This window comes from Borostomias antarcticus, assembly GCF_949987555.1.
Source record: "Borostomias antarcticus genome assembly, chromosome: 16".
Taxonomy (NCBI): domain Eukaryota; kingdom Metazoa; phylum Chordata; class Actinopteri; order Stomiiformes; family Stomiidae; genus Borostomias; species Borostomias antarcticus.
In genome coordinates this window covers 20,109,514-20,121,684 of record NC_140249.1, presented here as the reverse complement: position 1 = coordinate 20,121,684, position 12,171 = coordinate 20,109,514, and the positions used below count along the sequence as shown (strand labels likewise).

Genomic DNA, 12,171 nt, shown 5'->3' with positions numbered 1-12,171 from the left:
ACCAGGGCCGACTGTAGCCAGTCAGGCCACGAGCTGAGCCGATGCGGTGAGATGGAACACCTTCAGTTTCGATTTGTTGAGGGGGGGTTCTGCGCGATTTGTTGACGGGGGGGCCAGGCCATTCACCACGGGCCAGGCCAGTTGGCGCGCCAGGCCACCGGGAAAGCGATGGCCAGTCCGCCCCTGGGGTTGACGTACATCAGAGAATCGTGAATGTGAATTCCATAGAACCTCAGAGAGAAAGGGAAATGATTAGCCCCAGCTGATGACACTCTGAAGAAGGCGGCTAACATGCTTGTTCCCATGTGCTTCCCATGCAGACCCCTGAGAGAGCCTGAGCATCATGAGGCTGGTGTGGAAGTCCCTGGACAAGATGAGGTGCTTCAGGAAACGCTTCACTATCCCCTTCCTAGGAGTGTTGATCACTTGTCTCCTCTTCCTCAACCTGTACATTGAGGACGGTTACGTGCTGGTAAGTTCTCTTCATTTAATGTGCCATTTCACCCCATTTTCATCCTTTTACTGTTGAGTTGATCTTGGTATGAAGGTTGTACTTCATGCTGGTGTCATTATTATTTCGTAACTAAGGCTGCCTAGCAAGAGTTTAAGGCAAATCTGTAATACACTGGTATGCCTGTCATACACCTGGTGAGTACTGTTAATAAAGCTGATGCATGCACCAGGATGACTCTGTTTGCAGTCTGCATAATGAAGAAATCCTTTAGAATGTATTGGCCTGTTTAATTATTGTTTTGACATTGCCTTTAGAGTGGCTGCCATTGCACATTTAGAAGGGGGCTGTCGGTGAATAAATAGATAGATAGATAGATAGATAGATAGATAGATAGATAGATAGATAGATAGATAGATAGATAGATAGATAGATAGATAGATAGATAGATAGATAGATAGAGTACTTTACCTTGTTGCAGCACATACTGTAAAACAACACAGCATAATGAATACAATTAATACATATGTATATATATTGTGAGGAATTTTCCATTAAAATATGAATATAACATAGAGCAGGCACTAACGTAGAACAGGCACTAAACTCAAATAAAAGCATCTGTGTCCTATTTGTCAAATGTAGTACAATATCTGATATTGATTAGGAGTCACTGGGTCGCATGACAGCTATTGACAAAAAAATTATATCAATTTTCCATGTGTAATTTGCTGATGGTCCCTAGCCATTTGCATTGACTACTAAGCGGCAGGCCATTTTTGCTCTTATAATGCTGTCATAGTGTGCTATCAAGTCCATGATCAACCCCCTGTTGGTTAGTTGCCCTTGTTAATGGCAGACTCATGCCCTCGTTTCACTTTAACATTGTAGTTTGCTCTCTGCAAACACGCTTCCTCGTCAATGAACTCGTTGATGGGCACCCAACCAAAAATCTTCAGCCAGCCTACTATTGCACTGATGTGATCAAAACACTTGTCATGCCTATTGGTAGCCTTACAGAATCCTTGAGCAGACCCAAATGTAAAAGTTGTTCCCTTACCCTACTCAGCAATCTTTATGATAACGTCTAACCTTTTGATCAAGGTTATAGTCCCTTTTCTGTGCAACGTCATCATCCTGTTTCAAAATTGCGCACGCATTGCTGTAATGACACCTGCCAATAGAATCGATGCATCTGATTGATGACGAGTGTTGTGCATCGGTAGTTCATTCTTTCGTTCCAAAAATGTGCACGCGCCCTTAATTGTTTACCAACAGTAAAAGGGTCTATATGTGGAGTTGATCATCCAGCAGTCTTGATCCTCACCTTTCTGCATAATCCAAACTGTGGAATGGCTGTGATAACAAATAATCCACAAAATGTTCTTCCTTTGCCTCATTTAACACCACCTGTAACACTTTTCTCCAAATCCATTCTCCATTAGCAGGGCTGCTAATGTTGCAACAAGCTAGCTAGCTAACTGTTGCTGGCCAATGCAAGTTGCTGGCCAGCTACTGCTTGATAAAAGGGAAACGTTAATCGGAATCAGAAAAAAATAAAATTTGACAATTTCCTCTGTCTCTATGGACCAGTCTTCAAATAAAATAGATTGTTTTAATGATATATAGCCTAGTAGTAGTAGTAGTAGTAGTAGTAGTAGTAGTAGTAGAGGTAGTAATAGTTAGTTTACAATTTGCACACTGTATGAATCCTTCTATTATTCATGCATGTCCCATGACCCTCCTCCCTCTACTTCTGATTTGATGTACTGTATCTTATGATGTACTGTACAGTCATTATTTTATTCGGATCAATGATTATCTTATTGGTCTTACAGAGGACATCATAGCAGTCCATTTTTAACATGGAAAAGATAGGATGGTGCATTTTTGAATAGTTAGGGTGCATTTGAATGGAAGTCATTCAGAAGTTACTCATCCTATCTACACCTCAGCATTGGCAATAGGGTTTTGTGTATCCTAGATGCTTAGAAATTGATTTGAAGGTGATTTTTTAAAACATTAAACATATATATATACCCAATCATATAAAATATATATATAATATAGGGCTGTCAATTTATCGTGTTAATTAATTATGCAAAAAAAAAAAAATTCTAAGCTTTTTTGCTCAGTGGACCCCGTAGGTTATAGAGAGCAGGCAGTAGAGAATGACTAAGATAAGTCTACCTCAGACAAATTGACAAACTCAAAATGAATTGCTGTGGACTGCAGGTCAATTGCCATGGTAGAAGACAATATGGAAGCATTGCAAATTACATCCTCCAATGCAGCTACAAGCCGATATCAAGAGGCACAATAGTTTTAAAAATCCACGGACGTATTGGCAAATATGTTGCTCAGATTGATTGATAGCCTTACACATAACAAGATATTGCAAATAATTATTTAATAAAACAATATATTGACTATTAAAGCAGCATATTGTAATGTCTAATGTCAAATTCTAAAGCTGAATGAATGTATATTTGTTTACAGTCCAGAAGTTCCCATGTGTACTGTATAGTCAAACCTTGTTTTACCTTTAATAATTGGTTTTCTAAAGGCAACATAATTAAAACAAGTTCAAATCATATGATTTATGTCTTATCCATGATCCCATCAAACCTTGGTGACCACAACATATTGTCATTTTGCTTACCAATACAAGCTGTATGTACTGCAACCTCAAAGTTGCATGTATTGCTTTGAGGTTGTTCAGAATGTTCTACAGTTGGCCAAAGTTTCCATAGCGAAACATTTTTTCACTACACTTGAATTATTTAAGAAAGAATTGGGTAAATGTTGAAGAATATGACTTGACTTTGCCGTCTGTCTTCTGTAGTTGAGATTATTCCTGGGGTTGTTTGGCATTCACAGTGTGTCTTCTCGTCTCTTGTCTTTGTTCTGTTTTGCAGGAAGAAGATAAAAGGCAGCTGAGAGAAACATCCGTGCATCCTCCACACTCAGAGAGATACGTTCACACTTTCAGAGACCTCACTAATTTCTCTGGGACCATAAATGTCACATATCGTTACCTGGCTGGAACACCATTGCCTCGCAAGAGTAAGTCTGTCTTTATAATTTGCTCTCATTACAGATGGAAATAACTTTGTAATTGTAAACACAAACGTTTAAAAATAAAACTGCAAACGAATATGATCTATTATATTATAATAGAATTTAGTATGAAATATGATGTGATGGTGAATAAAAATGGCTCTGGCTATGCATTCTGATGATGATTCTGATGATGCCATGATGATTCTGAAGATTATGTTCTGGGTGTGTGTGCACATGGTTGAAACAGTTTGAGGAGCTCAAAACAAATCAGGCTAATACCGTGTTAGCAATTTTGTATTCCAGCATAGACATTGATATACTGCCATAATGACAACATATTGACAAATTGATGAGAAAGGGGGCAATAACTGTTTGAGGTTAAATGTGCCGCCAAAATCTGAACATTTGAACCGATGCATTTACTATTACCTAGCTTTTTGTGTAGCTAATGTGGCAGCATTATTAGCATCTAGAGAGCAGCAGAATCCCCACAAACTCATCTGATAGTGCTACATTGCAAACATTTTGTGTTTGAAATCTAGGATGCCCCTTGCTACAATGTTTCAGTACTTTCTGAATGTCGCACCGAGTGCACTCTGGTGCTGCGCTTGTCAGTGGCTCTGTCATAAACTAAACAAGTTTTTAAATGATTTGGGGGGCATATTTCTAGATAGCTACACAAAGCAACTAGTTAATATAATTGTGTTAATAGTTGGTGAAAAAAACATGTTCACAAAAAACAAAATTGTTTGTTCATCTAAAGATAACATGCTAGCTAGCTATTGTCATTTGTGACTGGATGGCCATAGCTCTAGTGCTACAGTATTGTACAGCATATTGCGACAGGCAGTCAAAATAACATAGTGCTATCAAACAAGCTTAACATTTATTTGGAAACACTAGCATAACCAGTTGGTTGGCATTTTGTTTTGACAACTGATCACTTGATATGTTGCACAGCAAACTAGCCAATCAGTATCAGTCATGGTTAGCAAGCTAGCTGGTTGCTATCAACATCAAGTCTAGCATGTTTTGGTTATACAGTAGCTGATTAGCTTGTATTCTTGCCTGTGTTGCTTGGCAACCATTTTGCATCTTGAGAAAGAAAGAACGATGCTTTGTTTTCTATAAATAATCGCATTTTATGTTGCTGTGCGTTTATTTTGTGAAATCTTGTTGTATAAAAGCAATAAACCACTTGAAGCCGTGGGTTGCAGTTATTTTAGAACAGCTAGGGCAGTTTTAGGCACTCCGCTTAGCGCCCCATAACTGGAGCAATAAACCCTCCTGTGGTTTATTGCTTAATTTTAGCATCTCTCTCTCTTTAGTATTTAGCCTACTACCAAAAGTAACAGCATACAGTAGCATGCAAAATTGAGAGTGAATTTCTCAATTATATTTCTCACTATAATGTAACAATAATCCAAATCTCACAATAATCAACATTTTGGTTTAATCCCTTCAGATTATCATTGAGAACCGACGATTACAGGCTGTTAGTGCAGCAGCATTAAGCTGATCTACGACACAAATACTTTCTCATCAGTTGTGCTATTGGCTGAAAAGTATAAAAATGTGATACAATGTTGCACTCCATTCGCAAATGTACTTTCTGATGTTGTGATTTACATGAAGGGGCAGAAACTCTGAACATAGCAAAGTGCAGGATATTTTTAGAAGCTATACAGAAGCTATGCGTCTATACATTTACAAAGTTACATCTTTAGAGAGGTCATTCGATTCTGCTTAGCTGCTCACCATCATAAATAACTTAAGTAGTTGCCCGTTGCACACTATGTATGGCTGTGCCTCACAAAAGGAAAGACTGAAATGTACCAATTAAGATTATCATTTTGAATTCCACTTACACATCAGCTCTGGTGATCTTTTGATTATATATAATTTGGTAATCCCATTGTTCCTCTTTACAGAATATCTTACCATTGGGTTGTCATCTGTGAAAAGAAAGAGAGGGAATTATCTCATGGAGACCATCAAATCCATTTTTGACCAGTCCAGTTATGAGGAGTTGAAAGAGATTGTGGTGGTCGTCCACCTGGCGGACTTTGACCTGGCCTGGTGTGAGAATCTGGTCCAGGAAATCTCCAGGAAGTTTGCCCACCACATCATAGCTGGACGGCTTCTAGTAATCCATGCCCCTGAGGAGTACTACCCATCCCTGGATGGTTTGAAAAGGAACTACAACGACCCAGAGGACAGGGTCCGTTTCCGCTCCAAACAGAACGTGGACTACGCTTTCCTCCTAAACTTCTGCAGCAACCTCTCTCATTTCTACATGATGCTGGAAGACGATGTGCGCTGTTCAAAGAACTTCCTGACAGCATTGAAGAAGGTGGTCACCTCCAGGGAAGGTTCCTATTGGGTAATGCTAGAATTCTCCAAACTTGGCTACATAGGGAAACTCTACCATTCTAGGGACCTGCCTCGCTTGGCCCACTTCCTTCTAATGTTCTACCAGGAGATGCCCTGTGACTGGCTCCTCATTCACTTCCGGGGTCTGCTGGCTCAGAAAGATGTGATCCGCTTCAAACCCTCCTTGTTCCAACACATGGGGTACTACTCTTCTTATAAGGGGGCAGAGAACAAACTTAAGGATGATGATTTTGAGGAAGACTCTATTGACATTCCAGACAACCCTCCTGCCACATTGCAGACAAACATTAAAGTATTTGAGAACTATGATGCCACCAAGGCCTATAGCAGCGTGGACGAGTACTTTTGGGGTAAGCCCCCTTCCACAGGGGACTTCTTTGTCATAGTATTTTACAAATCAACGAAAATTAGCAAAATTAAAATTTCCACAGGAACGGACGATCGACAGAACGATATCCTGCACCACGGAGCTCTAGAAGTTGGAGAGAGGTTAATAGGAACCAAGAAAGGAACACAGTGTTCCTCTTACATCACATTAGGGGAGTTTAAAAATGGCAACATTGAGGTCCATAATGTGGACCACAAAATTGGCTTTGACATTGAGTGTGTGCGTATTGTGGTGACTGCCAGTCAGAAAGAGTGGCTTATCATAAGAAGTATAAGCTTGTGGACTACTCAGCCACCAAGTCAATAAGGATTACACCACAAAACTGTCAGTAATTGTTTTTTACATTATTAATTTTGTTATTTATTGAATCATAAGCATATCTGCTGTATTTGCCCATGTATTACTATTACTATGTTTGTGCATACAGTATTTTGATTGAAAAATTAATCTATCGTTTTTTTTTATATCTGAAAGTCTTTATGGAAGTATACTGTCATGAAAATCATTACAATCAATTTTCCTTAGAACTGTCAACCTCAGTATTCATGGATGTGAATTCACAGAATCTTCATTCATATTGCTCTTTTCTTTCTTTTTTTTCCCCTGCAAACCATTGTCCTCTCAGATGAATACAACCTACAGTATACAGAAATCTTGGCCTTTGTTGCCTGGACAAAAGAAAGAACTGTAGCCTTTGAACATACTTCTAGCATTGTTCCAAATGTTTTCAAAACCCACCATTATTCTATATTAGCTGATTAGTCTACGACTATGAGGGTTGTGATTTGGATTATATACAGTAGATTATGTCACTCCGTTACATCAGTGCAGCTAACATGTTCTTGTCGAGGCTGACGTTGAGCAGGCTGTGCCATTTACTGGTCTTGTATGCTCTGTCAGATGCACTGACGGGAGAACAGTGTTTGCTTTCACCCGTCTCCAAGAGAAAAGATTGGATAGCACCTTGAAGAATGGGGTGGACCTGATCCTACCCTCTTTTCCACCACAGCACAATTTTACCAGAGTAAATTGGTCTGTGTTTGGCTCACTCTCTCTACACCAGCAAACAACAACCCCCTGGAGCTACTGTGGGGTCTCAATTCACTTTCCCCAATGCTGCGCTCCGAGTTGCTAATGTTTCTGTTTTTACAATGTGTATATTTAACTGTAGTACCGATGCCCATATGTGAAATGTGTTTTTTGTTCATATACTGTACTGTAGTAGAGTTGCTGCAATGAAGAACAATTGCTACTCTGTCTTTGTTGTTCAAACTCCTCAGCATTGCCACACTGTTTGCCTAGTTAAAAGATGACAACATAAATAGACTTGACTTGGTGCTGCATTCCTGTTGTCAACATTGCTTATTTATCGAGTCTCAACAATCAACTCTTCAATTCCATTTCCACACAATTATGTTCTCCTGGGGCGCAAACCTGTATGACAAATTCGCTCTAAACATAAGATCAACTAAATCATTCAAGTAAAACAATGCAATAAAGTGATGAATGTTTACAGGATACTGGTGTTATGTTGAAATCCTAAAAGAGAGATTCTCTTTTTAAAATGCACAGTGCTTTTGTGAAATGCATGTTTACGTTACTGTGGTACATAGCCACCTGTTTTGTTTTCTCCCACAAGGTGTTGAGTGTCACAGATGACCTTCATCAGATTCACACCATAACTTCATTCATATAGTGTCAAAATAATCAAATTGCACCCCCACATCCTCTGATTAAGTATTACAGTATGAATTCCACAAACTCCTTCAGAGTTTTCATTTCCATTTTGACCAAGGATTCAAGGGACCTGGATATGAAGCAACCCCTGTGAGAAGATCTCATGTCAATGGATGCTTTGCTGTGTACATACTAACATTCCACAATATATTGTGCATGATATTGTTTCTAATACACACCATAGCGCTAACTCAACCCCATTCAATCCAGTTAGAGCTATGTGTTACAGGGCGGGTTATAGGGAATTAGATTGAAGTTACAAACAATGATGTCACCCCAGGGCAGACAGTTGTCCGAGTAGAGAAATGGATAGTTTGAGATGCAACTATTCTTGATTGAAATCTCTGGTGTAGCCTACTGCTGATATTACCTGAAGAAGAATAAACAGACATTTGAAAAAAGACTGAAGCGAAAACTAGCTGTACACTGCAGATTTATTGACAGATTTACATCCTGGGGGATAACAACAAAAGGCTGAATAAATCGCTCAGCTGCATGTCAGCAAAGTGCTGCGTTCAGCATTATTTTCCATTTAAGGAATGTCTTGAAGCAGCCATCTATCATGGCTGAGCTAGTTTTACACATGCTAACAAATATACATTCAGTTGAAGCTTCAAGGGAACCTGTTTTCTGCCTACTTAGATGATGTATACCAGATACAGAACGTTTCTACACACTGGTAAACCCCTGAGAAGGAAATTATGAGATCCTGCTGCATTGGCAGTTATTTGTGTGAATTGGGATAATGACTAAATACTTATCCAAGACATGCTGTCTTAATGTTTAACACAAACCCCTGACAGACAGACTTTCTTTGTTGATTAGGTCTGAATTTTAAGTTAAAGTCCCACAGACAGGACATCTTACTTAATAATACAGGAAGAGTAATGTGGTCCATTATAGCAAAAAAGAAAGCTCTGTGTTGTTGGAAAGTTTAGCAGTCTTCCAATCAAGCATGTACAAAGGTGCATGAACATGTGTTCAGTCGGTAGACAAATCCTTTCGTATTGTCAAATATATAACTTACTGTTCACCATCTGCTACAAAAGATGAATGGAAGTGGGAGTAGGAGATGCCTACCAGTACAACCTTACAACAGGTTGTTTCTCACCATTACTGTATATTGTTTGGTGGAGAGAGTGTGGTAAGATGATGTTATGTGTGTTGTATTTTCTCAGACATTGTCCGTTAAACGGTATTGTATGTATATTGTAAGATGACATATATTTTTTTACATGTATCATTTCAAATGTTGTATACATTGGATTTAGATTAAACAAAATGAATGCCAATCATCTTGAGTGATTTGCTTTGACTTTGAAAAGGTCTATCTGTACAGTCCTTCTGGGTTAAGATCTAAGAGAGAAAAGATTTTGTGAAACACTGCACCGCACAAAATAACTGCTTCATCAGGGTGTGAATGTTCAATTATATATATGTATATATATATATATATATATATATATATATATATATATATATACTGTACTCCTCAAAAAAAGTTTAAAGTTGAAAACGTTATTTTGTTCGATTATTTCTTCCCCTTAATAATACCAATTGGTATAGTATTTTATATCGTTGGAAAGCCTGATTAGTCACCTTTTTTTTACAACTTGTAAGGATCGTGCATTTGTGGAATGAGCAACACAGCTAAACGTGTAGGTAGCACCCCCAAAAAATTTGACAAAATCCCCTGCAATATTCTGTTAGTATTCACTCTTTTTTTGAATTGCTTGGTGGATTGGATGATTGCACTCTCCCACAGTAATAAGGAAAAAACAACACATATTGGCCATTTTTACACTTCATTCATTTTACACTGTCAGGGACCTCAGTAGTGTGTGGAAGATCCATACGCAGTTACAACAGAAGAATATTGCAGGGGATTGTGGCACAATTTGTTTGGCGCTTACCCACATGTTTAGCTGGTTGCTCATTCCACGAATGCACGATCCTTTCAAGTTGTACCTCGTTGTAAAAGTGACTAACTTTTTTGAGGAGTCTATAATATATATATAGAGAAGATAATGGTTATTCAGTTTATTGTATGTTGTTCCTGTGTCTTTGCCTGAACTTGCTTTGTTTTGATATAAAAATGTTTACAAATAAATAAATGTAGATGATACAATTTAGGACGCCTCATCCCAGTGCAAATAAAATACAATCATAACTGGTGTGACATTTGCAGTTCCTTGAAACTTGCAGTGAAAGCAAGGGTGTTTAACTCAGATCTCACAGCAGCCAACAGCAAAACCCATACATTATTCATCTCAATATTCATATGCTTTCTGCGTTTTCACTGAATGCCTAATGACTGTGGAGCTGGTGCCTTTTGGGGGGATTCTGTTTATAACAGTACTTCATGGCTATAGCTTTTATTTGGCTGTCAGGGGAGAGGTCATGCATTACTGTACATTTATGTCAGATCCCACAAGACACAAAATCTCCAGGCTGAACATGAGGGGAAATAAATTGTGGGGAAACAGTTTGGCTCCAAAGGCAAAATGTATATTAGACATTGTGAGGAGACCTAGACACAGTTTGGATTCTTAGAAATGCAAATTTCTTCCTCCCTTTGAGGTTTCTGACCTAACATGATTGGATAGATGAAAACATGGACTTGTCTACATGACTGTTACCAACTGTAAACTGTATGTAAGATCAGTGATTTCTCTTAGAAAAGAGAGTGAGAAAGGAAGGTTGCATTTTAGATGGAAGGCTTAGAGCCATATACTGCACAGTGTATGACATGTAAATATGACAAGGACACGTCATGACATTGACGTGAGGACAGGAGTATTGACAAACATTCCTCATCAAAGTCTCTAGTTCCCATAAGCTCCATATAGCTATTGAGACACTTCTGATAGGCCTACGGGTATGCAATGCATACCAGAAATATGAATTAAACAACTGCATATAGCAGTATTTAATTCTTCTCCCTAGTCACATAGAGGACACCCTTGCCAGCCATGCCCTTCAAAGTGAAGCGGAACTAAAAGGAAGTGAGTTCACACACTAGACGGTTGGTTTATCTCAGTATACCCAAACCTAATGCACCCCCTGCTCCCCATAACAACAACCAGGGCAGGCAGGCACAGCAGGACAAATCACCCAATCCACTGCCACCTGCCATGGTTGCCAGAAAGCATGTTAATGGAAGAGCAAACCACTGTTGGTGGTGATTGCACTGTACAGTGTGGGATTTCCTTTTCCCTTTTGATCCATCCCTCCAAAGGGAACACCTGTGTGATCATTAAATGGGATGCTAATTCGCCTCACAGATGTGAAGGAGCAGTGCGTGAATCAAATCAAAAGCCTTTGGATGCACTACCCAGGTTTGGTGTGTGTGTGGGGGGGGGTGATATGTACTCACTCTGGCAGTCGATGCCTCTAGATTAATCAATTTCGTGCTGTGCTTCATGGTGCTCTTCCCACAGAGGCACAACATCCTGGGGCAGGGTGGGGGGCGTGGAGGGTGGAGGTCAGTCATAGGAGGGTCGTTATGGAAGGAGGAGAGATGAAAAAGGAAGATAGAAACAAAAGAAGTGCAATGAACAGACGAATGGGTAAGTAAGGGGGCTTTAAACATATGTGCCCAGGGGAAAGGCCAGCTGAAGGCAGGAAAACAGCCAAAACAGACGTGGGTGATGAATGACTTGTAATAAGCTGGCGAGATACGCGTGATTGTGTGTCTGCTGGTGATGGAGGATCCCCTCGGCATTCCAGCACTCACATGCTTATGAGGCGCCAGCTATGATGGGTTGGGAACCTGCAAGATGCATCCCAAAGAAAATTGGTCTAGTCTTATGACGTGGACTGGAGTTTGATCCATCAAATCGTTATCAGTGATGGAAAGGGCTGAATGTTTGGAGGAAAGGAGGCCAAGGTTTCCATTCAGTCAAAACCCAGGTCCGGACTCATCGAAATTTCATTCACACACTTAAAAGTGAAAACTACAGTATTGTCCTCTGTAGAGAAGGGAGAGAGTAGGTATCATACTATACTATACTTAAATACTAAGTACGAACAAAAGAAAAAGTTGTAGTTATGGCTGAGGAATAGAAACTACTGTATGTAGGAATAATATGAGCCGTATGCAGAAAGGGTAATTAAAGGTACCCAATGTAGTTTTTGA

The 12,171-nt window shown here is 39.4% G+C and overlaps 1 protein-coding gene across 1 annotated transcript; it reads left to right on the top strand.

Annotated features, from left to right (window-relative positions):
* Positions 1-343: 343 nt before the first annotated feature.
* On the top strand, positions 344-6,602 carry mgat4c (mgat4 family member C; the record flags this gene model as incomplete). Its single annotated transcript, XM_084451213.1, has 3 exons — positions 344-472; positions 3,370-3,517; positions 5,446-6,602. The coding sequence occupies 3 exons, from the start codon at positions 344-346 to the stop codon at positions 6,600-6,602; spliced, it is 1,434 nt and encodes a 477-aa protein (XP_084307339.1).
* Positions 6,603-12,171: the final 5,569 nt, after the last annotated feature.